We start from the raw sequence: 27,947 nt of genomic DNA, 5'->3' as shown, positions 1-27,947 counted from the left end.
GCATGTGCCAAATCTTAAATCATTTTTTACCTGCCCCAGTTCTTGCAGTAGTGTGTCCTCAAAAATAATACATGCCGGCTGAGTTACTCTCTTGACACATATTTTTGTACTTTTTCCCTTCCCCTTTGGGATTTTGAGATATAAACTGCCCAAATATATTGGAAGCTGAAGGCATGCTTTCTGAGAGAAATCTGTATATGAAACAAATTCCTGCACAGCATCCTCATCACCATTGAAAGATGGTAACTTTTTGTTTTGAAGCTCAGTAAAGAAAATTAAGCATTCATTCTTCTAGCCAATAAAAATAGAAGCCCAATGCCTACTGCATCACCAAAGAGCAGGCAGCACATTGTCCATACTAATAAACAGATGAAGAACACAACTGAACTGGAATGCCATTTCATCCGCTAATGAATTTAAAGTTTTAGCAAGCAGAAATAGCTGTTGACATCAAAATTGTTTATTGTGCACCTCTCAATGAAGAGCTTAGAAAATGTTTGAAGCAGCTATGCCCCCAAACCTCAAAACTTAAAAGGATTAAGCCACCACAATCGACTTTCTGTTAGCAGGAATGCAGAGGACTGCAGTGGGGGATCCTCTGCAAGTCGGATGGTTTCTTCTGCATGAAATCCCCAATAAGAAAGCTTCGAGAACTCAAGAACAATGGCAATGGGTTTTTGATCCTACTGCACGTACTGGCTTTGTGGGAGCCTAGGCAGGTTGGATGCTCACCTTACTAGACCAGGATGGAGGTGGTTGGTCCTTGGACTTCCCACAGGGCAGGGAACCCTGATTGCTCTTTGGGCTGACGAGGGAGGGGAACTTGACTGGGGGAGGGGGAGGGAAATGGGAGGTGGCGACCGGGAAGAGACAGAAATCTTTAATAAATAAATAAATTAAATAATAATAATAAAAAGAAAGCTTCACAGTTTGCCAAGGGTGGAAGCTGGAGGAAGTGTGTGTATAGTAGAGAGCCCGCAGAGATATTACATAAGCAAAGAAAATCGGGCCATGCTCTAGAATGGTATTTAGAGTACACACTGGCAGGAAACGTACAAAGCAATGCACTGAAGGACTCATAAAAGACAGGACACAGGCGGGGATGTGGATGAGGATAGCTGGAGGCCTGCTCATGTGGCTAGACAAATCTTATCTCTTTTCATGTTTGCTACTTAAAGGACATTCGTCCTTAAGAATTTACAAGTGTATTACTTTTGTACCAGCCACCTCTCTGCTTCTCTTAGACTTTTACCCTAAAGCTACCTGGATCCTGGGGTATCTTTAGAGACAGGTTTTTTGTTTGTTTGTTTGTTTTACTGGCAGAAACCAAGGTCCATAAGTAAACAAATCAAATCAGGTTGAATACTTAGAGGTCTCCACTACATCAGCCACGCCTCCTGTGATGAGCACTGGACCCAGACAAGGCCTGTGTTCTTCCAGGTTGTTTAGGGGTGGTGTTCCTCTCCGTACTCAACATGCTTGCTGCCAAATGCCACATCTGGCACCAATACCCTGCCAGTTATCGGCATCACTCACTGGAACAGGGGGTGGGAACCATCCCTGATGGGTCAAGATGGGGATGACAATGGATTTATAGAGGACAATTACGTTCATTCCCAAATCCCACAAAATCCAGCACCTCCTCGCTAGAGAACATGTGGTTAGAGTTTCTAGGTTCTTGATTAATAGTGGAAGAAAAAAAAAACCACAGAGACAGAATCACCTAGAGCATCAGTGATCACATTGTCTTAAAATCTCATTCGTGACTACTTTTGAAGCCCTATTGGGACATAATAGGGACACTATTGAAAAAAAAAAAAACTGAGTATCTACATGCAAAAGAATGAAATCAAATCTGTACCTAACAGCATTCTACAACAATACCTGTCATAAATAAGCACAGGAAGAAAAGATCAGTTGTGCTCACAATTTTAAGCATTCCAACCCCTGGCTACTTGAAGGCAAGCATCATGGTAGAGAGACGGTGTTGAAACAAGGGTGCTTAACTCAAGGTAGTTTGGATAGGAAGGGGCCAGGTCCCAACATGCCTTTTAAGGGTGTATTTCCAGTGACAAATTACCTTCTTAGGTCCACTTTCTAAAGTTCCTATGACTTCTCAACTATGTCATCATCTGCCAACCAAACCTTCACCATGTAAGCCAGTGGGGGCATTCCATATCCAAACTACAACATACCATATGTAATATGAACTCAAAATGTGTTGAAGTACTAAATGTAAGCCCTGAAACCATGGGAAACAGAAGGGAAAAAAAAAGACTTGTTGATATTGGCTTCAGAATCATTTTTTTTATTACCACACAGAAATCTCAGGCAAAAAGAATAAAAATAAACATGTGGGAGTATAATAAATTAAAAACTTATGCACAGCTAAAGAAACAATCAACAAAGTGAAAAACACAAGCAATGAGTTTAGGAAAAAATATCCCTATGCTATCTATCCCATAAAATACGTAGGACATTCATGTAATTTAAAGTAAAAGTACACAGTTGCTTTTTGAGACTCATGACTGTCATCACAATACTCGGAAGGCTAGGACAGGAGGATTGTCATGAGTTCAAAGCCATCCTGATTTACAGCGAGAATTCTAGGCCATTTGGGACTGTAGAATGAAAGATCCTATTTCTGAAAACAAATACTAAAAAAGGTCAAAACCCAAATAAACTAGTAAAAATAATGAGCAGAAAATCCTAATAATCAAGGCTAATAGGTGTGTGAAAGGTATATGGACATAGGTAAATATAAACTATAAGACACACATACTATATATGTATTTTGATGGTGAGTCTGCTTACTTATTAGTATAATTTCATTCAACCAAAAGGTACAGAAGCAAAAAAAATGGTATTACATTAGTTACTTTTCTTATTGCTTTGATAAAATACCTGACCAAAGAAACTTAAGGAAAAATATGTTTGGCTCAATGTTTAAAGTGATACAGTCCCTCATGTTTGGAAAGCAAGAAGCAGAAGCCTGGGTAACTGAACCACATTGTGTCCACAGCCAAGAAAGAGAGAGAGAGAGAGAGAGAGAGAGAGAGAGAGAGAGGGAGGGAGGGAGAGAGAGAGAGAGAGAGAGAGAGAGAGATGCTGATACTCAGCTTTCTTTCTCCCTTCCTCTTTTTTTTTTTCCAGACCAGTATACCCATGGGATGTTGGTACCCATATTCAGGGCAAGTCTTCTCTCTTCAGTTAAACCTCTCTGGAAACAACCACACAGACACGCCTAAAGATGTGTCTAAGGGGTTATGCTACATAGAGTCAAGCTGACAGTGACTATTAACTGCCACAGGGTTAACTACAAAAGCGGTTAATGTGGCAATATCACTTTAATGTATATAGTTTTCTACACACAGAAGTTTCTCACCAGAGGAGATAGCATAGAACATCCTCAGCAGTCCATATCTGAAATTTCCTGGTGAGAGGTAAGAAGAATAAGTGTCTTCTATAACTTTTCAGCCAATTATTTAGTTTCACCATTTCCTTGTGTTTTCAAACACTCTAATTTTTCCTTTATTTTATACTTAAGAATTTTTTTATTTTTAAGATGTGTGTGTGTGTATGTGTGTGTGTGTGTGTGTGTTTTTTGAGACAGTATTTTTCTGTATAACAGTCCTGGCTGTACTGGAACTTGCTTTGTAGACCAGGCTGGCCTCACTGAGTTCTGCCTGCCTCTGCCTCCCAAGTGCTGGGATTAAGGGTGTGTACCACCACTGCCTGGTTTAGGATTACTTTTTTTAAAGGAACTTGTAAATCTTCATAATTTATTGAAGTCTCCAGTGAAAACCACTAGCAAGACCAGAGCATCTTTGGTTTAGTAATCTATAAACAAACGATTTCTTCCTCCCACACCTCCTATGTGATGTGATGCCAAATACCTTGAAATCACCACTAGAATGAAGGAGATGCTGGCACCTGCATTTGAACCTCCAGAACTGTGGGTCATAGGAATCCTCTTTCATTTCTAGCTATTCTGCCTTGGGTATTTCATTATAGTAACGGGAACCAAAGATGAAAAATGAGCAAGAGGAAAAGCTGTTTGTTGGAATACTAATTCTTCTCTTGAATGACTTTCATTGGTAAGTGTTTTTTTTTTATTTCTGTGAAATAAAGATCATTTTTCATTCAAATTGTGATTAAAATGTGATACATAAAAATCCCTAAGGACTAAGGGGTGGACAGAAAGCTAGAGGCAGACTGGGGGTTTGACCATTTACACGTTCTGAAGGAAGTTCCCCAACAAACTAAAGATGTTCCACTGGTCCTGTTTTTTTAGACATCCTACCACTTCTTAATATTGTCCCCACTGGCAATCAAGATTTCAATACATGGACATCTGGAGACAAATCACAGCACCTAATATCACCATCTAATATCAATGGACATTTCAAAATGGGATGAATTTGTACACCAATATATTGTATGTACAAACTGTTCCTATTTCTTATACAGCGTGTATCAACTATATAAGCTTGTTTGCATTGTTTAGAGTAAGTCAGCAAGGCATAGCTGCATGCTGGCAGACCAGAGACATTTATGCTCCAAGCCACTCACAGAACTCTCTAACTAAAATTAATGTTCGAGGTCCATCACCTTGGGAACAACAGGGGAACATTACCCCAGGTGGTCTGTGCTCTGTCACTTTCTCCCATCCCTTTCAACTGACAGTGTTCAAGAAAGAAAGGAAATTTAATATTGATGTCACGAGCTAATTACTATTACATGTGGAAATTGAGATTTTTAGAAAGAAATTACATGATCAAATTAAAGGTTTTTTTTCCCCCTCAGTTATCCATTTACTCATCCCCTTCCAATAAAGTGGTTGATTCATTCCAAGTAGACTACAAATTATGTTTCCGGATATTCAGATTGAAGATATTCATTACCAGTATTCCTCAAGGGCTGTCAAATCTAGATTAGAGAAAGAAAAAAGGAATAAATGATTCATATGTGCACACACGCGCGTGCCCACCCACCCACCCACACCCACACCCACACTCACTGCAGTATCTAATCATACACAAAGGAGCCTGAACAATCACAACTAGTAAGAGCAGAGGTTCAACTTAGGTTAACTCTACATCAGTTTCCCACTGGCAGTTTTCAGTGACCTTTCCTCAGAAACTATAGAGGTTTTAACCTTTGAAGTTCACCACAGGAATTGGCTAACTACCATGTTATAAAAATTTCTCATCTGCATCATCACAGGAAGAGAGCCTAGAGCAGTGGTTCTCAACCATCCTAATGTTGAGACCCTTTAATACAGTTCTGCATGATGTGGTGACCCCAAGCCATAAAATTATTGTCATTTCTACACATTAGATAATATAAATATCTAATATGCAGGGTATCTGATATGTGACCCTTGTGAGAAGGTCATCAGCCCCCTCCCCCCGCATGGGGTCAATAAATATCTAATATGCAGAGTATCTGATATGTGACCCTTGTGAGAAGGTCATCAGCCCCCTACCCCTGCATGGGGTCAGAACCCACAAGTTGAGAACCGCCACTGGCCTAGAGAGTAACATGGCTGTAGTTTCCATGACTTAACCATACGGTTGATTGATTCATAAATCATAAGCATGAATGAAAAGTTTCCACCTAACAAGTAGAAAGCACATGTGTATTCTGGTTACTTTTAACTGTTAACTTGATACAACCTCCTTACTTGAGAAGAGAACCTCAGGAGAGGAATTACCTGGATCAGCATGTCTGTAAAGAACTGTTATAACTGTTAATTGAAGTGAGAAGACCCAGTCCGTTGTGGACAGCCTAGGCAGGGGAGCCCTGACTATATAAAGATCAAAACCAAACAAACAAACAAAGCTAGCTGAAAGGAGAAAGGATACATTCGTTCTCTTTGCACTACACTGTGGATGCAATGTGACTAGATACTCGAGTTCCTGCCTTGATTTCCCCTTAGTGACAGACTAAAATTTTAAGCAAATAAACCCATTCCTCTCCTATATTGATTTTTCGCAGGACATTTTATTATAGCCACATAGACAAAACTGGGGCAATATGCTACCTGCTCTGGCACAGGGTGTCTGTCATAGGTATGCAGAGCATTCACAGTGATGATTAAAAATAAAATCATTGGAGGCATAAGACACCTGTGATGACCTTCATGAGTAAGGGCTGCTCCAGCCACGTTGAGTAAGTAGTACAGCCCTCACAACTGTAGACTTCAAATTCAAGGGGGAATGTGGGTGAAAAGCAATTGATTTATGATGTAAAAAGAGATATGACTTGAGAGGACTGAAATGCCAAGAAGGAGGCACCTAATCGAATTCATCCTCACAAAGAGCAAGATGGGTGTGGGAGGATTGCAGTGTGGATGTTTGTTGAACTGAACTCAGTGACTTCCCTCAATGCCTTAGACACTCATCATTGATTGTGAGAGGAGACTTATGAGTCATTCTTGACTCTTGATATTAATCACCACGTATGTGTCTCATTATCTTTTAGAGACATTCATGCAAAAAGGAAAGAGTTGCCGCATCGTTAATGTACAGGCATAGAACTCTTTGCTGTAAAAGGAGTCCTTCAAGCAATGATGCAGAAAACATCTTTGGGCTGATGAATATGCATAGAGCACCTACTATTTTAAAGGCATTGGGGTGTCTACAGTTCTTGTCTTCACAGGTCTTCAATGTAAGGGAGTGTGTACAGGCAAGCTGGTGAGCAGGAAACAGAAAAAAATGGAGAGACAATAAGAGAGGAAGAGGAGGCCAAAGTATCTATATAAATCATCAGAGAAAGGATATTTTCCTATAAATGAAGATGCAGATGAGAATGTCGGTGCAGAAGGACTCGCAGCCTTGGTGTATTTGCTTCAAGAAGAGAATAAAGAAAGAATTCAGAGCAATGGGGAGGTGCCTAAAATCCAACTTGGGAAAGTAACTGTGGCAGGTCATCTCACACGGTACCTCTTCCAGGAAGGCTTGCCTCTCCCAGTCTGGAGAAACTTCCTTTCTTGGGCTCACTTGGGCCTAATTACTAGTTTCATACTTTTATTTACCATTTAGAAAAAATTTACCCTGCCTATTGTATGTATGTGTCTATTATTAAGCTCTAAAGTATTAAGACTGGCCACGTGCCTTGGTTTTGTGACCTTGGAACCCATGTTTAATACTTGTTTCATGACTGTTCAGAAGAACTGAGCACTATACTTGGTACAGAGTACAATTCCCTGCAGAGTTTGGTAGGCTAAGCAATGCCACAAATTAAGGATTAAAAGGTACATAAATCATCTTTCCAAGGTTATCATTGCAAATTGCAAAAAATTACCCAGAGAGACTGTTATAACTAAAGATCTTCAGGACTTGGATTCAGAAGGCCTAGAATTGGGGCAGAAAATAGCTTTTCCATGGCTTTAGTGCCTAGAGGCCCTACCCTTACCTCCACTTTGAGGAATTCTTCTATACCTGATGGCAATGTATCTTTCTAATTAATTGTACAGTTAATTCCTTTAATAGGAGCAATTTGTATATATCACACTGTCTAACAAACCTTAACAATGTTATTGCAACTGAATTTTGAGTTTTTAAATAGTTCCTTGGGTAAAACAAAAATAGTTCTTGTTTGTTTGTTTATTGTGGTGCTGGAGATCAAATGTAAGCCTTGTGCATTCCTAAGCAAACTCTATACAACTGGGCTACTACCCTTCAGGTCACCTTCTTGCTCCCTTTCATTTTGGTGGCTCTGATGCTCAAACCTGAGGTCTTGAGCATGCTAGGGAATGCTGGGACCATTTCTGCTAGTCTGTTAGTCTGGTGTCACCTTAGCATACAAACCTGAACCACCATGGAACATCACAGAATAACAGAGGTAAAAAAAAAAAAAAAGACCTAGAGGTGGGGATCAGCACTGAGAATCTGAGTCACGTGGGCATGACACACAGTTCCTGATGTATTTGTGAACTCATTGTAGTTGTGGTTGCCAGCAGAAGAGCTGTGTGAGACTGAGCCTATCAAAATTTCATCACGGGAAGGGGAAGGGCTCAGGAGTCCACACCCTTCCCTGAGGGACTTTTGACAGTGAATGATGGTTAGGGGAAGGGTGTCGCTACACCATTGATAAGTTGCTCATGCTTCAAAAAATAACCTCCATCGGTATTCATTTTAACTCAGTGGGTCACAGATACAAAAAAAGATATTAAAATTAAGAGGGGTACTTAGTAAGAAGGAGGGTTTCAGCAGAAGAGAAGGAACTGAAAATAGGGTAAGAGTGGGCAAAAGTGACCAAAATTTATTATATATAATATAAACTATGTATATATATTCACATATGAATGAATGAAACAGACAAAAATAAAGACTTAGTCAGAATACTTGATCCTACTTAAAGAAAAAAAAACCTGTAGGTAGGACTGAATAACAAAGCCTCTGAGTCTCCACTTAGATCTAAAATGACCTCAAACATAAATAGGAGGTAAACAGTTATCTTAGAAGAATTTTAAACAAATGTGACTAACAAGAGTTAAAGAACTAAGGGACTTGGGAGATGGTACTAATACCCAATTATCTCAATATTAGATTCAATGAATCTTAGTTTCATCACTGACTGTCTTCAAAAATCTGAATGGCTGGGAATTATGGGAAATGTCACTCAGTGTGTCAGTAAATTCTCTATATTACTTAGAGTTGTAAAGAAAATAAATCTCCATTCACCCCACTGTGATTTAAGAATCAGGACCAAGATTTCATAAACAAGGATGCAGAAAGGCAAGTGCACTGGCCAATACACTGATTTGATTTGCAGACCCTGCTCTGTCTTCAAGCCATTGTAGGTAGCTGTTCTCAACAACCCCAGTGAAGGTCAACAACACAGCCTGTCTTGCAATGAGAGGAGCCTGAGGAGCCTGCTTTAAATTCTGTGAGCATCTCCTAGACTGCAGAAGCCCTCTGAAATACTCATTAGGAGAGTTAGCGAGGACAGAAAGATTGTAGCACATAACAGATCATTTCACGGGCACTTTGCCAGACATTTGGGAAGCTGTACCACAAAGATGTCTTACTAGGAGATGTTTAGAAAGTGCAATGCTATGGATCTCTAATGACACTTTTAAAAAGAATTGAGGACACTGATTTTCCTATTATTCCCAATGTCTTGAGGCCCTAAAATATTATTCTAGTTATTTTGAGACTAAAGCATAATTCTATGACTGTTGTTAGGTTTTATCAGTAAAAGAAAATGTTCTTCACGTGCTGATGGGGCTGTTCACCTATGTGGCCCTCACCATCTCTCATTCAGCTGAGACCTGCCACAAACACCAGATTCTGGCATCTTTGATTAGACAGTGATGATGTCAAAGGCAGCACTTACTTAGCCCAGGTGGTGGCTTTGAAATATCTGGCAAGGCTGAGAAACAGCGGCTTCGCAACGACTTGGGTAGAAAAGAGAAATGCACATTGATTTTTATTTAAATGACCGTGATTTGAGCAAAGTTCAAGAATTAGAGCATCAACTTTGGAAAAGTTACTTACATGCTGTTGTGACCACCACTGTACAGGTAAAGATGCTGGCTAATTCTCCTCCCATAAACCACCTGAAAAAACACAATTGTGTCATTGTAGCATATTAATCCTGTAATCCCAGGACATCCAGTGTTCTTTCAGACCAAGAATAGACTCTGAATGTCAAGATTGAAGAAAGTATGTAATATATACATATTAGAGCACTACTCTAGAGCTAAATAAGAAGGTGAACCCAAAGAAAAACATATAGGCATCCTCCTGGATATTAGCCTTCATCAGGTGATGAAAGGAGACAGAGACAGAGTCCCACATTGGAGCACGGGACTGAAATCCCAAGGTCCAAATCAGGAGCAGAAGGAGAGAGAGCACGAGCAAGGAACTCAGGACCACGAGGGGTGCACCCACACACTGAGACAATGGGGATTTTCTATCGGGAACTCACCAAAGCCAGCTGAACTGGGTCTGAAAAAGCATGGGAATAAAACCGGACTCGCTGAAAATAGTGGACAAGGAGGACAGCTGAGAAGTCAAGAACAATGGCCCTGGGTTTTGATCCTACTGCACGTACTGGCTTTGTGGGAGCCTAGACTGTTTGAATGCTCACCTTACTAGACCTGGAAGGAGGTGGGAGGTCCTTGGACTTCCCACAGGGCAGGGAACCCTGACTGCTCTTTGGGCTGACAAGGGAGGGGGAGTTGATTGGGGGAGGGGGAGGGAAATGGGAGGCGGTGGTGGGGAGGAGGCAGAAATTTTTAATAAATAAATAAATAAAGATTGACTGTATAGATGCAGAATGAAAATAGTATGTTTTAGCAAAAGGACAGACAGGGCGACAAAAGAGACAAAGAACCCTGAACTAGAAACACATCGATACACTAAATGGATTTTTTTAAAAAAAGTATTTATTTTTGGTTTTGTTATGTGTGTTTCTATGCAAGCAGGAAGGACAGTATGTTCCTGCAAGTACGGAGCCCTCAAAGGTGGATGTCAGAGATGATATGAGATCACCCTGTAGCTGAAGTTACAAGCTATTATGAGCCACCCAATGAGGGGTTTGGAACCTGAACTTGGGACCGCTGTAAGAGCTTTTGTTCTTTTTTTTTTCTCTTAGTAGATTTATTGGCAAACTACACACAGTAGAAAGAAACCTCACTGGACAAACTAGGGCAGTAGAAATTCTTCCAGTGAAGACATTACACAAAAAAACTGAGGAAAAGAAGAGAGCAGCCAAGAGCTCGAAGACAATCCCAGTCTCTCTAACATGCAGAACTGATGTCCTCCTTGACAGAGAAGAAGGAAAACACTCCAGAAAGAATGATCAAAAGTAATGGTGAAGAGCTTTCCAAAATCTATTGCTGTGCTCTGGAGTGCGGAATATTTCCCATTGCCACATTTATCTCAACTTGGTCTCCAGTAGGTGACACTGTTTGCCAAAGTCATGGGGTCTGAGGAAGGAAGTGATCGTGTGGAAAGGTATTGAGAGTTTTTAATTGACTTATTTCACTTTGCTCTCTTTCAATTTGCTTCATTTTTTAAACTTATTTTTAAATTTTTTATTGTTTTTATTGAGCTATATCTTTTTCTCCATCCCCCCCATTCCTCTCCCCTCTCCTTCTACCCTCAGCCATGGTCTCCATGTTCCCAATTTACTCAGGAGATCTTGTCTTTTACTGCTTCCCATGTACATTAGATCCATGTAGGTTTCTCTTAGGGTCCTCTTTGTTGTCTAGGTTTTCTGGGATTGTGAATTGTAGGCTGGTTTTTCTTTGCTTTATTTTTAAAAGCTACTTATGAGTGAGTACATATGATATTTGTCTTTCTGGGTCTGGGTTACATCACTCAATATGATGTTTTCTAGATACATCTATTTGCCCTCAAATTTCAAGATGTCATTACTTTTTTTTCTGCTGTGTAGTACTTCATTGTGTAAATGTACCATATTTTCCTTATCCATTCTTCAGTCAAGGGGCATCTAGGTTGTTTCCAGGTTCTGGCTATGACAAACAATGCTGCTAGGAATGTAGTTAAGCACATGTCCTTGTGGTACATTGAGCATCATTTGGGTATATACCCAAAAGTAGTATTGCTGGGTCTTGAGGAAGGTTGTTTCCTAATTTTCTGAGAAATCACCATACTGATATCCAAAGGGGCTGTACCAGCTTGCATTCCCACTAGCAATGCACGAGTGTTCCCTTTACCCTATGTTCTCTCCAGAATAGGTTGTCATCAGTGTTTTTGATCTTGGCCATTCTCAGAGGTATAAGATGGAATCTCAGAGTTGTTTTGATTTGCATTTCTCTGATGTCTAAGGATGTTGAGCATTTCCTTAAGTGTCTTTCAGGCATTTGAGATTCATCTGTTGAGAGTTCTCTGTCGAGATCTGTACCCCATTTTTTTGTTGGGTTATTTGTTCTTTTGATGTCAAGTTTCTTGAGTTCATTGTATATTTTGGAGATCAGTCCTCTTTTGGATATGGGGTTGGTGAAGATCTTTTCCCATCCTGTAGGCTGCCGTTTTGTCTTGTTGACTGTGTCCTTCACTATACAGAAGGTTTTTCTTCAGTTTCGGGAGGTCCCATTTATTGTTTCTCTAAGTGTCTGTGCTACTGGAGCTATATTTAGGAAGTGGTCTCCTGTTCCAGTATGTTCAAATATACTCCCCCTCTTTCTCTTTTATGAGGTTCAGCATGGTTGGTTTTATGTTGAGGTCTTTAATCCATTTGGACTTGAGTTTTGTGCCTGGCAATAGATATAGATCTATTTTCACCTTCCTACATGTTCATAGCCAGTTATGCCAGTACCATTTGTTTAATAAGCTTTTTTCTATTTTATATTTTTTGCTTCTTTTTCAAATATTAGGTGTTTGTAGATATGTGGATTGATGTCTGGGGCTTTTATTCAGTTCCATTGGTCCTCCTGTCTGTTGTTATGCCAACCCCAGGCTGTTTTTAGTACTGTAGCTCTGTAGTAGAGTTTAAAGTCAGGGATTGTAATGCCTCCATTAGTTCCTTTAATGTTTTCTTTGACCATTGAGTCTATTTCCTCTATTGTATCTTCAGTGCTTGAGATTCTCTCTTTCTTCTCTTGTATTCTCTGGTTTATGCTTGCATTTATGGCTCCTGATCATCTTCTCACAACTTCCATTTCTATAATTCCCTCAGTTTATGTTTTCTTTATTGTCTCTATTTTGGTTTTCAAGTCTTGAATCATTCCTTTCATCTGTTTCATTGTTTTTACTTGATTTCTTTTAGGGATTTGTTGATTTCTTCCAATCTTTTGTTTGTCTTTTCCTCCATTTTTTGAGGGAATTTTTCATTTCTTCTTTAAGGGCCTCAATCAGTCTCCTAAAGATAGTTTTTAGGTCTCTTTCTTCTGCTTCATCTGTATTTGGGTGTTTAAGCCTTGTTGTTGTAGAGCCACTAGTTTTAGTTGGTGTTGTGTTGCTCTTTGTGGTGTTGAGTATGTTCTTATCTTGTTTACCGATATTTTCCTCTGATTAGTGTAGTTGGGGCTGTGTTTCTGGTGACCAATCTTCCAGGTGCCAATTGATCCAAGGCTCAGATGGTTGCTCCTCATGGTGCAATCAGGGCCACGGCTTCAGTCACCCAGGAGGTCACAGGGTGTTCCTGGAGGTTGCTCATAGATCCTGGGGATCACTCTGCAATCCCTGGGGTCATTTGGGCCTGCTCCTACAGAGGTTGCTTGCTTGGGGCTGCTTCTGCTGAGGTCGCTGCCTTGGGCCTGCTCTGAAGGAGGTCACTGACTCAGGTCTATTCCCACAGATGTCCCTGGCTTGGTCCTGCTCCTGCAGAGGTCCTTGGTTTGGGCCCAGTCCTGAAGAGGTCTCTGGCTTGGACCTGCTCCCTCAGCCTTCATCCCTTGTACCTGTTCCTGTGGAGGTCACTGCCTTGGAAGAGCATTCATTCTTAACTGGTGAGCCTTCTCTGTCATCCTGTAGACTGATTTCTCACAGAAATGTAAAAGCCATTCAATGGAAAGAAAGTACTTTTAACAAAAGCATATATCTTACCTCACATAACATTTAAAGTAAAATGAATCAGAGACAACAATATAAACCATAGAGTATAATACTTGCAAAAGAAATCAAAGATTAAATCTGTATGACCTTGTATTTGGCAAGGAATTGTTAAGTACAGTATAGAGTGCAGAGTCTATTGAAAGAAAAAACTTGAATAATTGAACTTTCTGAAGATTAAGGAGCAAAAGCTTTTCTCCAGGAAGAACAGTGTCAAGAGGATGAAAAGACAATGCAAATTCAGTAGAAAATATCTGCAAATCACAAATCTACCAAAGGCCTCCTGTCCAGAATACGTAAGAGGGTCTGAATAATAACAAAGCATAATGGCATATATATGAAATACCATAATGAAATCCATTACTTTGTATGATAATTTAAAAATAAAACTCAACAACCAGAAAACAAACAACCTTCCAAATGGGTAGAAAATATGAACACACATCATATGTCAACCAAGATACCATGTATATGAAGATCAGCATGTAAACATCATTTGTCATTAGACAATGCAAGCTAATTTATCAGAATAGCTCTAACTGCAATGCTGAGCAATAATTGAGCATTTATCAGAACAGTTAAGCCTCTAAATGGCCAAAACAAGTGACAGAGAGGATGCAGGGCCATCATTGCTAATGGGAAGAAAAATGGTGAAAATATTTTGGAATAGTTTGGCACTTCTTCAAAATTAAAGACAGACTTATTATATTATCCTACATTTTCACTCATTGGTTCATATCCAGCTCAATCAAGCCTTCCTTCTTTGTATAGATTTTATTAAAAAATTTTAAAAATTGAAGCCAGCATTAAGCATAACCATTGATTTTGCATCAGACTGCCTCTTAAGCGGGTATTAGTTACTAATTCAAAAACTCCTGCACATATACAGTAAGACTGAATCAATTCAGTGCAAAGTAGTGAAAATCAGTTTCATGACTGCCAGGACAGAAACCTGTGGACAACTGAGGTGACAGGAAAACCTGGAATGAATCGTATGATATTGGGTTAGGATTAGATATATTAATATAAACACACTTGAGTTACTATATGTGTTTATATATACATAATTTCCACGCATGTGCGTGTCAAGGGTATTGTATATGCACAAATATCCTTCATTTCTGTCTTACATGGCCTAGAAGCAATGACGTTTTAATACCAATGAGTACACTTAGCACCCTGACCTATTCTGCGGATTTCAGAGAAATGACTAAAGCTAGGGCAGATACAAGATGAGTCTGAATTATTTGTTACTTAATTGTTTTCTAAAAAATATAAGAAAAAATGGAAGTACTAAGGAATGATGATTCATAATATATTTTGAGGCAGAAATAAGATTTACTGATTGGGAAATTAGAATAAAGGCATGAGGAGAATATAAACCCAATGTGACTAAGGATATTTGGTTGAGCTGGCCAAGTGAATGTCAATTTTGCTCACAAGCCTTATCTCATCAGTTTAAAGGGACATGTACATTCTTTCAAATCAGGAGTCAACTTACAGATGATAGTGACTCACTATCACTGTCAGCAAATGGTGGTGGATTCTCACTGGACTATGTCTTCATATTTTTATTCCTTATTGCTATACTGTTATTATTTCAGTTAAAATGTGTACATTTTATACATGTTGGCTGACTTGAATTGCTATTAAGTTTTCTTTTTCTAAGAAAAGCAAAAGCCAGGTGTGGTAGTACATGCCGGTAATTCTAGAACTTGGGTGATAGAATCAAGAGGTAGAGAAGTACAGCTGCATAGAGAATTAAAGAGCATCCTGGGTTATAGGAAACACACACACACACACGTAAATCTAAAATATAAAGGTATAGGAAAGGGCCATAGTAGCCACTCTGCAAGATTGCAAGAGTTCTTGATAGAAGTATTGAGCAAGAAAAAATTTTAAGTGAACAAACCATACTGCTGAATTATAATCCCAGACTGCAAATTAAAATTCAGTAAAGTGAGAGGATGATAGAGAGGGCGAAGGGATGAGTATTATCAGAATGTGTTATACACGTGTATGAAATTGTCAAAGAATAAATTCAGTGAAGGTCATTTTAAAAAGTCTATAGAGATATGAGTTGATATTTAAATTTGGGTTTACCAGTTTTCACCCAATGGCCTTTTTCTGTTCGGGGATCCCATCCAGGAACCCCATTACATTTAGTTGTCATGTCTCCTTGGGCTCCTCTGGGATATAACAACAAGGTCCTGATGGCCGTACTGGCTTTGAGGAGGACTTCTAATGTGCTGAATGTCCTTCTTTTGGATTTTTCTCATGCCTAGACCAGGGTTTGGGGCATGGAGGTAAAGTTCCACTCTTACTGCCCCCTGCCAAGGGCACATACGATAATCAGTCTCATCTCATTGATGTTGTTGACCTTGGTCACCAGAGGTGGTGCCAACCAGCTCTTGTCCCCATATTCCACAGACACCATTTCTCCTCTCTTCCTTTAGCTACCCTTTGGAAATCAGTTTCTAAACACAGCTCACACAAAGGTAACATAGAGTTAAGCTCTACTTCTCAAGGCTGAATGCATTCACATAGGTTAACTCACGAGGAAAGTTTCACTGACAGCCCTGTCTAATGGGGTTTCCTGACCAACTTGGAAGTTTGGAGCACACTTAGTTAAAAGAATACTGATTGTGATTGCTCTGCATAATTTCTTCCAGTCATCATTGTCCTAACTGACATTATCAGTTTCCAGCTTGGGCTATGCAATGAAGAATGTTACAATCCATTTTTAGCCACAGAGCATTCTCCTTTTGTTCTTTTGGTCCCATTGTGATCTAAAATCTTTCTCAAACCTCATAATTAAGTGGGAGGCTTGTTTTAAAATACCAATTCTCAATAGGACTAAATTCATATCTCAGATGAGAGGATCTAGGAGTTGGTATTATAAAAATCAACCTTCCTGAGCCATACAGAGACATTTGACACTCAGGATGCAGGAATTTAGAGTGTGTAGCATTTTCCCACCAGAGTCCAAAGACTGTGGAGCTTTCAGGGCTTCACTGTTATTTTTGTCTCATCCACTCAAACAAAAATATCAATAAACTATTGTCACTAAGGATATGGAAGTAAGGACAATACATCGGTGGCCCTTCTGGATTGTCCATATTCTATAAGAAATACTTTAAATTTTACCTATTTTGTGTGTGCATGCAACCTAATTGTAAGATTTATGTGAGTACATGTGCATATGTTTTCATGGTGCATGTGTGTAATGGGGTAAGTTTCAGAACTCGGTTTTCTTGTTCCAGTGTGGGTTCCAGGTATTGAACTCAGGACATGAAAAATTAATAACATAATTGCCCGACAGTAACTATTCCAAAAGACTCAACCCAGGCCCAAAAATTTCTCCCAGCCCAATGCAACCTTCATCCAAGTACTTCTATAGGGACATTTGCCCAACAACTTCCTTTCAGTCTCAATACATCATTCTTATTCTCAGTCATTGTGGCCAAGCATTGTCATTTCAAACTATGTGATATATTTCTCTTTATTTCTCCCTTTATAAACACACCTTATTTTAGCCTCTGAATCCACCCATGGCTGCCTATGTGTTTCCAAGCAGCAATCTGTTAGTTCCAAATAAGTATTGTTACTCTTTAGAAAACATCTTTTGATTCTTCAGTATTTTAGGATACAAACTACAATAGGAGAAGTGCAGACTCAATGGGGATTTCAAGTGTTCTGGAATGCATTGGAATGGGAATGTAGATTGTAACTACCCTTGCCACCACTGCTTAAACAGAAGATAGCACATGGTAAAATCCATTTCTAATCAAGGTACACTGGCTTCTTTATGTACTGCAGAGGATGGAGGGGCTATGTAAAGAATAAAAGGTACTATCATGGCAGATAAATGAACAAGTCTTAGCTATTGAGCTGCCTAAAATGGTTTGTAAAAGGGGGGAAGGAAATCATCTACCAATTACAGCTCCTCATTGATTATGAATTGTTAATGCAAGAAAGCAAAACTAGAGTTACCGTGCACATGCAGAGATGATTAAGCACACTGTGAGCAGGATTGCTTGAAGGGAGATCTTATGCATCAGACCAGCTTCTGCAGGACAAAAAAGAAATGAGTCATAGATTTCTGATTAAATATCTCTGAAGAACAAATTCCTGCCAACGCTGCTTCACAGTTTTTAAATGTATGCCAGTTTAAACAATTGACCATCAGTAACAAGGTGGAATGATGACTCAGTGTTTAAGAGCACGCCTAATACCTATACGGTAGGTAGCTCACATCTCTAGTTCCAGGGGATCTTATGCCTTCTTCTGGCCTCTGTTGACTCCTGCACAGACATGGTACTTATAAGCTCATGCAGATATGTATATATACTCATAAATTTGAAAGATCTTTTCTTAAAAATTATGTCAGATTATATGAATCCATTGATTAGAAAATTCCACAGTCAATGAAAAAAATCCTTTTATAACAAGAGTCTATATTCTAAATCTCCCTGCCTTGCTGTTTGCTTTGATATTGGAGGAAGCCTTTGTAGAGCTTATGCTAAAGTCAGAACTTTTAAAATGTGATGATGATTATGACTGTGCCAGACACAACAATAATAAAACCGCCTACAGTTTACAGAGCACTTTGTTATTCACACACTTTTCATACGTTAGATTACTTCATCAGCCCCAAACCATGCAAAGTAGGGAGCATGTGGATGAGTAGACCAAGACTGAGAGACATGATGCAATAGTCCAAAATCAGACAGCTATGAGGTGCCAGCACCAAGATTTAAAAACCACATCTAGACAGGACATAATATTTTGTCTGAAATGAGGCATAGAAAAACAATTGCCACTTCACATACTGGAAATCTCTAAAGACCAAAAAGACAAAAAAATATGTATTATGAAATAGTCCTTTCAAAACTCTGAAAGCACTGAACTATTTCAACATTGTCAAATCATGGTAAAAAGAAGTACAAAGCTTCTAGCAGTTACAGCCACAAGAATCATGACTATCATGACCTTGAGTCTCAGACTAACACCTGTAAGAAATCAGAGCTGAGTTAGATTACCACCACATGAGGACTTTAAAAAATATCTATGAATAGATTTCTATTTAATTTTCCCCAAAGGCTTCAGGGGTTTAATTTTACAATAGTTGTTTAAAACTCAGAAGAAGTTTTACTGTGAGTGTTTTTATTTTTGTGATTTATGCTGAATATCGGGTAGAGTTAGCTATAAATCTCACTGAGCCCCTGGTGCGAGTGGAATCCTGAAGTCTGGCAATTCAAACTGGAGCAGTAGTAAATTATGTCACTCAAAGTGTGGAGGATTTATGTATACTGTGTGAATTAAATAAATTATTGTGGGTTCAGTGGAATGTCAACCATCCATCTAAAGTGTGTTTGAATCGTCTATCTATCCAGATTTCATGGGCAATTAGGAAAATAAATCCAGCTTGAGACACACACACACAAAAAAAAAAGATCACTGGCTGTGCACACAGAAGGGTGAGTGGGTGTATCTTTGAATTTGATAAAGAAATCAGATGTGTGACTTTGGACCTGATGTTCATGCTCCTTCTGTGACAAATGACTTGGTACCTATTTTGACTTGACTTATCAGGAATCTGGCCTTGATTCCTCCAACCTCTCCCAACCTGTAGATGCTTTCTCTGTCCTCCCACTTTACTACCTTCCATTTACTTTAACATCTTTTCACATTTAAGATTTTTTTTGTTTCATTTCTCTATTCCCAACTGGAAAAATATCTGCCCCTACACACCATCTACCTCCTGGTTTTGAAGGCAATGCCATATTCTTGGTGGGGAAACACATTTTACTGCTAAAGGGAACAGCTGTTTATTTTTTTTTTTATCCCAGCATCTGATACATTCAATGACTTCTGGAACATCACATACTCATCAAGAAAGTGACTGCTTTTGTCATGAAAATGGAATCCTCCCAGAACTGATGTAACAATTTCAGGTCTCATATCATAACTATAAATGAATGAAATCTCTCCTGACAGATTAGAAATCTGAAAGGTATTTGTTTGCAGAATCACAAGGAGCCATCATGGGAAGATGGGCTCTGAGGAAAAACACCAACACAGAAGAGAGGGCAGGGGGCAAAGACTGGTAAACGGGTCTCTGCTAGGAATTAGCACTTGCAGGAGACAGTACATCCTATCTCTGTAACTTAGGCCTGGAACTCAAAAGCCATGACTAATACAAATAATGATGCAGGGCAGTGTTCTAAACGTCTTCTGTACCACCTGGAACAGAATGCTCCTACACATACAGAGCAGAAGTGATGGAGATGGCCAAGAAAGTCAGAGCTCAGCAATAAAGGACAATAAATATTTCAGTGAAACAATACATGCAAAGTGCCCTGGAATCATAAAAAAATAGTTTATTTCATCCACCAACCAGAAAGATTCAAAGAAGGTCCATCAGAGGTAGTCCCATTTAGAGTGGGCTTTGATGAAGAACAGGGGCCATCCAGGTACAGCAGGTACAACAGACACCCCAGATACAACAAGAGCATGCATTTGTCACGGTCACATCCTTGGCCATGAATACAAAGGCTTACTCCATCTGTAAAATGTTAGTAACTCATCTGCACAATAAACAGATACACTTAGAAATTGCTTCACCACAATCAGGGAGAACTTGTCCTGCCCGGGCACCTTAGTTAGGGATCAGAGAATGAGGAGAAATACAGACAAGCATGCAATAGTGGTGCAGCTCATGGGCATGATAAAGAGGAGTTTTGGGGAGCAGAATTGTAAGGGTTAGACTCCCTGGAAGGGGTGGCTGCTGAGTCTCAGTAGCCTGGCACTTAACCAGGAACTCAAAGCTAGCTTTTCTGTTATTGAAGAAACTCCTGCATGGGGAACTTAAAGAACCTTGGGCACTTCCTGAACAGTGAGAATATTAAGCACAGGGCATGAGTGAGTCTTTGGAGGGATACTCAGTGGGACACTATTCACTCGTGGTTTATCAAGGTAAATAAAGACAAGATCATGTCCACTCAATCTCTGCCCCCTGCAATGATAACCTCAAATCTGTTCGGTATTCATGTGGACAAGACACATTAAATCGTTCGGGCCATTTTAGACACGGCAAAGTAAAAAGTAGGATTAACTCTCTGCACAGAGGCAGGATTAAATGTTAGAGTTTGGCAACCTGCTTGCAGAGCCTGTTTAGGTTAATGCCACACCACAGCTCCTGGCATCCACACATCCAAAGAGTCTGGAATGTTCAGATGAAAGTTCCATCCCAAGCCCCCTCCCCTGGGAGTTGCCTCAGTCCAGACTCTACCTCCAAAAAAGTCCACCAAACAATGACACCCCCTCCCCAGAGATGCTAAAGACCACTCCCACAGGGTATTTAAATTGTCCCCCAGAGAACAAACACATGGTTTTCTGGTCTTCCTTTCTAGTCTCCTCTCTGGGGGGCTAGAAGGCCACCTGGGAGCATTGATATCCATTAAACCTAGGCTTTTCTCATTTTGATTGATTTGGTCTGATTTGGATTATTGCATGGGTGGAGAGGTTTATCGGGGCACAGAAACTTTCCATCTGAAGGTCCCACCAAGAGGTTGTTTTTCTCACCTGCCCAGGGCCAAATGGTAAGAAAGCACCCTCCCTTGCACCTGCTCTCCACCAGGCTAAGCTTGGCTTCGTCTGGGTAAGTTCCTAGTTCCAAGTCAATTGCCTTAGAAGCCCAGGGCCTCATGCAATTTTCAGACTGTCCTACGAAAGACGTGGCCAAACCTGACCTGACCGGGACAAGGACCTGCCTTGTCCGTGTGGGATTCCTTTTTTAGGAGATGCCCTTTTGTAGATATTTCTTACACCCCTCTGTTTTCTTGATCCAAAGTCTACCACAGTGGATGCATTGCACTAGGCTATGGATCCTGGCATAGACTTGCAAAATGGTCACCTACAATTCGAGGCCTAATCTCCAAATGCTCTTGGGCTACCTTTTAAGCCTGCCAATTTAACAAAGTCTTTTTTAAATTGGGGCTATCGACCACAATATGTCCCTAATGCCTAAAAATTTTTTTTTGCAGGCATGAGAACAAGTAAACACCACCCACCCCCACCCCACCCTAAACCCCAGCTGCAATGCCCATAGTTTCTGGATGCTGTGCTCCCGCTCCTCCTCCCCACCTCTCTCTTAGCGGTTTGCTGTTTGTCTGCATTCCTGGCATGTGATCTGGTCACGCTAGGATTCTCCTTACAATGGATCTGTTCCCCATGTCCTTCCACTCTAAAACGGCATAGGTGTTCCGTCCTTTTGTTTCTGTTCTTCCTGACAGCATCTACTGATCTGACCCTTAATGAGACCACCTGTGTACTCGCCTGCTTTTAGCAGCCTATTCCAAAATTTTTAAGCTGGTCAGCTGACACAGGTTCCTAAAAAATGTTTTGTCCATCTGTCTGTTAATATATATGTGTAAACAATGTGACCACAATATGCTTGTTTTATGTCTGTGTGTGTTTGTGTGCTTGCTTTAGAATCTGTAAAACTTGTAACTCCAGATTACAACAGCTCTGGGAAAATACAAACATGTGGATAGCCACCATTTTTGGCTGAAGTCAAAGTAAAAACCTCAGTGCCATCCTTGGTAAGAGTACCCACATGTGCTGGCCCTATCAAGGAGACATTCTGCCTCCAATATACTTTGGCTTACTAAAATATTCTTTCTAATCTTCTTGCCTCTACTGACATTGGTAAGCTGTAACTGATTGGGTAAACTATATGTCCAAATTTAACTTATGTCTAACTTAAATACACCTGACAGATAGTGGTACCCTGACTCTCAAGTACCTTTACAGATTTGAAAGTATGACATTTAACAAAAGTCAATCTTATGACAGAGAGACATGCCAGCTTCTGCAGCATCCTATAACTTCTCCAAGAAGATGCATGCTTGTAGAAGACTGTCCTGGAGGCTTGCCCTTGGATATGGCAAAGCCACTCACACAGCAGAAAGGTGCCTTCCACCTCATCTACTTCCTGGACACTACACTAAGGGATCAATCGTTTCATCCTGCCAAGACAGGTAGACTGAACCCTACCCCCACAAAAAAAATTCACCAGACCTCCTGGGCTCAGCAACTAAAGGCAAGTACTGCATCTAAGACTGGTATTTGCTAACGACTACAGAGAGACTTGGGACTGCCGGCTGCCTTGCTTCTGCTCATTTACTTATCCCTCTCAGATCTGTCTGATGGCATTTGATGACTTAAGGTACTGGTAGCTCATTATTTCCTTTGTTAAGATCCCTGCTAAAAATACAGACAGGTGTACCTCTTTCACGGGCTTCATAGTCCAAAATTAACAGGTTTAAGATGTCTCTTCAGAGGTTCAAAGTTTCCAATTTCTTTTAATTGTCTTCTAAAATGTTTGTGCCTTTTCACCTAAAGTTTGCTATGACACCAAGATGTAAATGTGTTCCAGCTGTCTTACAGAGACCTATAGGTTCATTGGGAAAGTTCTGCTGCTGTATCAAGAAATCTGGTCTGAGCCTGGGTCAAAACTGGTCTCGCTGAACATAGTGGACAAGGAGGACTACTGAGACCTCAAGAACAATGGCAACGGGTTTTTGATTCTACTGGACCTATTGGTTTCGTGGGAGCCTAGGCAGTTTCGTGGATGCTCACCTTACTAGACCTGGATGGAGGTGGGTGGTCCTTGGACTTCCCACAGGGCAGTGAACCCTGATTGCTTTTTGGGCTGACGAGGGAGGGGGACTTGATTGGGGGAGGGGGAGGGAAAGGGGAGACGGCGGTGGGGAAGAGACAGAAATCTTTAATAAATAAATAAATTAATTAAAAAAAAAAAGAAATCTGGTCTGGTGAATAGCCTCCAGAGTCTATTTTGATCCCGCTCATTTTCAAGCATATTTTACAGGTCACTCCTGTTGTCTGGACCAAGATCAACTTACAGAGGGCCCTCCAGATAATGCCAGCACCTGCACTAGCTCCTGGAACTTCACCGTTGGTACCACCTCTCCCAGCTAAAATGGGCACCTACCCAACAACTAAATTCTGCTTTTAAAGGGAATATCAGTTCTCATGTCTCACTTATTCACCTGAGCCTCTCCTGTACAACCAGGGCAGTTCTTTCTGGTAGGTCATCCCCCTTCCCATCGCTAGCCTCATTTATAGGACCAGTAATAACAATCTATTTTTTCTCCTAGCAACCTGCCTTCTCATCTCCCTCAAGAAACAGATGCCTGGCAGAATAGCTGTTAATCAGAAGCCTCTCCAACCACACCTCCCACTGAGTGTGAGCCCACTAACTGCCAACTCTCCCCTCCCCCACATTGCCCTATGCCCGCAGGAAGTAGCCAGACTTGACTTAGCACCCCTATACCCAAAGAGTCTGGGATGTTTGGTTGGAAGTGTCACCTCAGCCCCTGACATCCATATACCCAAAAAATCTGGAATGTTTGGGTTAAAGCCACACCACAGGCCCTAGCAAACATATATCCAAATAGTCTGGAATGTTTGGATGGAAGTTCCATCCCAAACCCCCTCCCCTGGGAGTTGCTTCAGTACAGACCCCACCTTCGAGAAAGCCCACCAAACAATAACCCCTCCCCAGAGATGCTCAAGACCACTCCCACAGGGTATTTAAATTGTACCCCAGAGAACAAACACATGGTTTTTCTGTCTTCCTTCCCCACCTCCTCTTTTGAGTGCTGGAAGGCCACCCAGGAACATTGGTATCCATTAAACCTGGGCTTTTTCTAATTTTGTTTCATTTGATCTGATTTGGATTATTGCATTGAAAAGAGGCTTATCGGTGTGCAAAAACTTTTCAGAGTCTAGCACATTTTCTTCCCTATGGTGACTCGTAGAGCTGTAAATTATGAGTGGAGGCCTGAACTTAAATAATCGGCAAACTCAACAGAACCAGCCCAGCTCTTCTTCCCTGGATGAGACTGCATGAAAACGTCATTAATGGAGTCGGCAGCACACCGGTGAGCTTCTTTCATTACTCACGTAAGGATATACCAAGAGCTGAATACCATTTTCCTTCCTGGGGGCCTATCACTAAAAGGTGTGTTTTTCTTCTCTTCAATGTTTCTCTTCTTTTTGAGTATGCCAAGCACACAGCTCGAAAATCAAGGCACAAATAATAGAGACCTGTGCTCCTTCTCAGCTTTATTGAAACCTGATGCTTATCAGGCATCAAGGTTCTTGAAAAAGAAGGCACTGTAAAGTCAGGGCTGCTGAGGACTACATGACTACACTCAAAGGCAGGCACTTCCTCTGCATCATCTGCACACCACCTAAGCTGCTCCTTCCTCCAGCAGGTTGATACCAGTTCCTTAGCACATATTAGTCACTGTTACCTCGTTCTCAGATGGCAAAAAGAAAGAATTCTTTGGGTGTGGCAAAGATTAAAAAAGACTCACTAGAATGCACTGAAATGTTCTTTTGGAAATGTCCTGATGTTCTCATCTGAGGCTGAAGAGAGGAACTCTCGGAGCTTTCTTTGAGATGCTGAGACAGGATGTGGCCAGAAGAGGAGGCTTCTGAAGTGTCTGGGATTGGCTTCTGAGACTCCCATCCATCACTCAGGGAAGAACAGTTCAGATCACTTCCTGGGAAAGCAAAAGAGTTAATCTCTCTCTCTCTCTCTCTCTCTCTCTCTCTCTCTCTCTCTCTCTCTCCCCATCTCCCTTTCCCACTCTCTTCCTGTGTGTGTGTGTGTATGTGTGTGTGTGTGTGCGCACGCGCATGCATGCATGTGTGTGTGTGTGCGCGTGCGTGCATGCGTGCATGTGTGTGTGTGTGTGTACATCCAATGATGCTATTGTAGTTTTATTTCTCTTGTTATGATGAAACACCCTGACCTAAAGCAATTTAGGGGAAAAATTGTATTTGGCTTATAGTTCCAGGTTACAGACCATCATTTCGAGTAAGTTAAGGAAATAACTCAAGCAGCTAGTCACGGAGCACCCCCACCCCCAGCAATATTTAGAAGAAAGAAGTCCACTCGTACCAACTGCTTGTTTCTGCTCAGATAGCTTTTTTATTCTTACACTGTCCGGGGTGCCAGCCTAGGAATTGGTGCATCTCACAGTGGGCTAAATCAATTAATAAGCAAGATAATTGCCCACAGACTTGCCCACAGGCCAACCTGATCTAGACAAATCCTAGGTTGTGTCAAGTTGACAGTAGAAATTGATCAACAAAGCTGACCTATGTACAGTTCCCAACAATCAGTGTCTACTGCGCTAGTGGGGGAGAGGAGGAGGAGCCTTTCTGGATAAGATGGTATTTTAATATGTCCCCATCCTTTGGGGTCTAAAAGACTTATCTTCAGAATGCTAAGCAAAAATAAGAGGGATGAGAGTTTTGTGAGGGAGGACAAGTATAGCGGTGACAATAACATGACTCCATAGAATCCAGGAAAATATAATCTTACAACAAGATAGAGGACAGATCACAGAACACACTGACTTCCCAAGGGTAGGGGATCCATTTACAGATGATGGGGAGTGATGAACTGTGCCTTAGTAAGGCTGTCACCATGTACACATTCATGTGGTATTTCAACTAGGTAAAATAACATACACTATGATATATATAGTAAAATCCAGGTGGCCCTGGAAGAAATCATGAAATGGTATTCTAATACCCATGTAGGCAAGGAGATGTGTTATCTCATCCTCAGCCTCCATGTGATGTTAGATGGTGAATGGATTTTTTTGAAGTATACGTGTGAGCAATTGAGCATCACATTTTTACAACATTAAACTTCATAACAAAGATAATTCCTCCTTCCAATTTGCATTTCACTTATTTGGCATCTATTGAATGTGACTGTATATCAGACCATGCTGTTGAGAAGCAATAGTCAATTAGACACATGTCACCATTTGTTTCATGAGGTTTATATTCAGGTAGGAAGTAAGTGGCAGAATATATTGTGATAGGTGTCGCTATGGAAATCCACTGTCTATAAAACACATGGAAACACGGAATGAACTATTGAATAGCAAATACATGCTTTGTTTTATCATTCACAGAGGATACTTGGTGCAAATAGTTTATAAAACACACATGTGCTCTCTTATAATGGTTCGTTTATAAATACATTTTACTAACTCTGGAACTAGACTACCAATGCCTCTCAAAGAATGGTCAAGTTTAATCTCAAATCCTGTAACACAAAAAGTTGAAACATGCTAAGATAACTCCTAGGAACATCTGGTATCCTCAACATGGGTCACTTGGTTGCTGACTCTTGAGCTGAATCTAAGGTTAAAAGACCCCAAACCTTCCAAGTTAGAACGTTGCTGGAAAGAATGAAATCAGTAAGTAAGGATGACTTTCAACTATATAGGTAGTGCCTCCCCTTAACCCACCAAAATCCACTGATTTGATTCATCTGGAATGAATGTCCTAAGAATTCTCAAGGCTCCGGCTTTGATGGTCTGTGTGATATCTACCCAAAGCTTAGTTTCACTCCCCTGTCTGTAGGTGAGAACTTAAGACAATGCAGAACACTCTGGCTTGTAGACACAGACATTCACAAAGAGCAGGCAGAAGTGCTGCCTGGAATGCAGGTGTTTCCTGGGCTGGCTTAAAGGATGGCAAGTATCCAACACACATTCTTTTCAAGCTGTGTACTTAAACTCAAAAGAAAAGGTCATTCCCAGCAGGCAAGCTGAGGCCACTCACACCCCTAAACAAGAGCTGTGGCTGAAACTGACAGGGATTGGGGGATGGAAAGGAGCATTTGAAAGTCATAACTAAATGGTTCTTGTTGAAATGGTGCTATAGCGCATGAAGAAAGGCTCCTTATTCTTAAAAGAGGCAGAAAATGAGAACCAAGTCCCTGCAGGGTTGAAATACTCTATTCTCCCCATGAAAAGATGAGGGGAAAAAAACAAAACAAAACAAAATGAACAAAAGTTTGTTCAATAGCTCAAGCCCACTCAGGAAACTATCTCCTTGAAACTCTCTTGAAAGTGGGTTTCAAGTTCAAATTTATACTGATCCAAGGAGTTAATATTTCTTCCACCAGTGTTGGCCCTCGATAACTGCCAGGAGCCAGTATAAAGCCTAGGTATAGCATTACTCCATCCAAGCTGCGTGGCTTCCTTCAGAGAATGTCTAAGAGAGCTGTTCACAATCCCACATTGCGAAATGTACAGAGATATCATCTCACATGGCAAAGAAAAACAAATGTGGTCGTGAAAGATGGAGAACCCTAGGTAATAGGTGCCCAGAGTACTCTTGCCATCATTGCTTGGATTTCAGTTTTGACCTGCTGGCCTGGTATTTGGGGAAATTGTTCTAACTTATTTTTGTTTGTTTGGAAGCCTCATCCCATCCCCTTGCATCAATTTATCCAAAGAGTCTGGAATGTTCAGACGGAAGTTCCATCCTAAGCTCCCTCCCACTAGGAGT

General features: G+C 40.6%; 1 protein-coding gene across 1 annotated transcript in view; it reads right to left on the bottom strand.

The window, feature by feature from the left end:
* Positions 1-2,297: 2,297 nt before the first annotated feature.
* Tmem71 (transmembrane protein 71) overlaps positions 2,298-27,947 on the bottom strand; it is a 40,062-nt gene continuing 14,412 nt past the window's right edge. The window contains exons 5-9 of the mRNA XM_050144863.1: positions 24,941-25,129; positions 17,526-17,601; positions 9,507-9,568; positions 9,346-9,406; positions 2,298-4,929 (exon numbers count right to left, since the gene is read on the bottom strand). Coding sequence (XP_050000820.1) covers positions 4,914-4,929; positions 9,346-9,406; positions 9,507-9,568; positions 17,526-17,601; positions 24,941-25,129 — 404 coding nt within the window. The 3' untranslated portion in view covers positions 2,298-4,913. The remainder of the gene's footprint in view (positions 4,930-9,345; positions 9,407-9,506; positions 9,569-17,525; positions 17,602-24,940; positions 25,130-27,947) is intronic.

This window comes from Alexandromys fortis, unplaced genomic scaffold (genome assembly GCF_014885135.2).
Source record: "Alexandromys fortis isolate MF-2015 unplaced genomic scaffold, M_Fortis_MF-2015_v1.1 scaffold_2_1_26212458, whole genome shotgun sequence".
Lineage (NCBI taxonomy): Eukaryota > Metazoa > Chordata > Mammalia > Rodentia > Cricetidae > Alexandromys > Alexandromys fortis.
The sequence above is the reverse complement of the archived record's forward strand: the minus strand, read 5'-3'. Positions and strand labels throughout refer to the sequence as shown.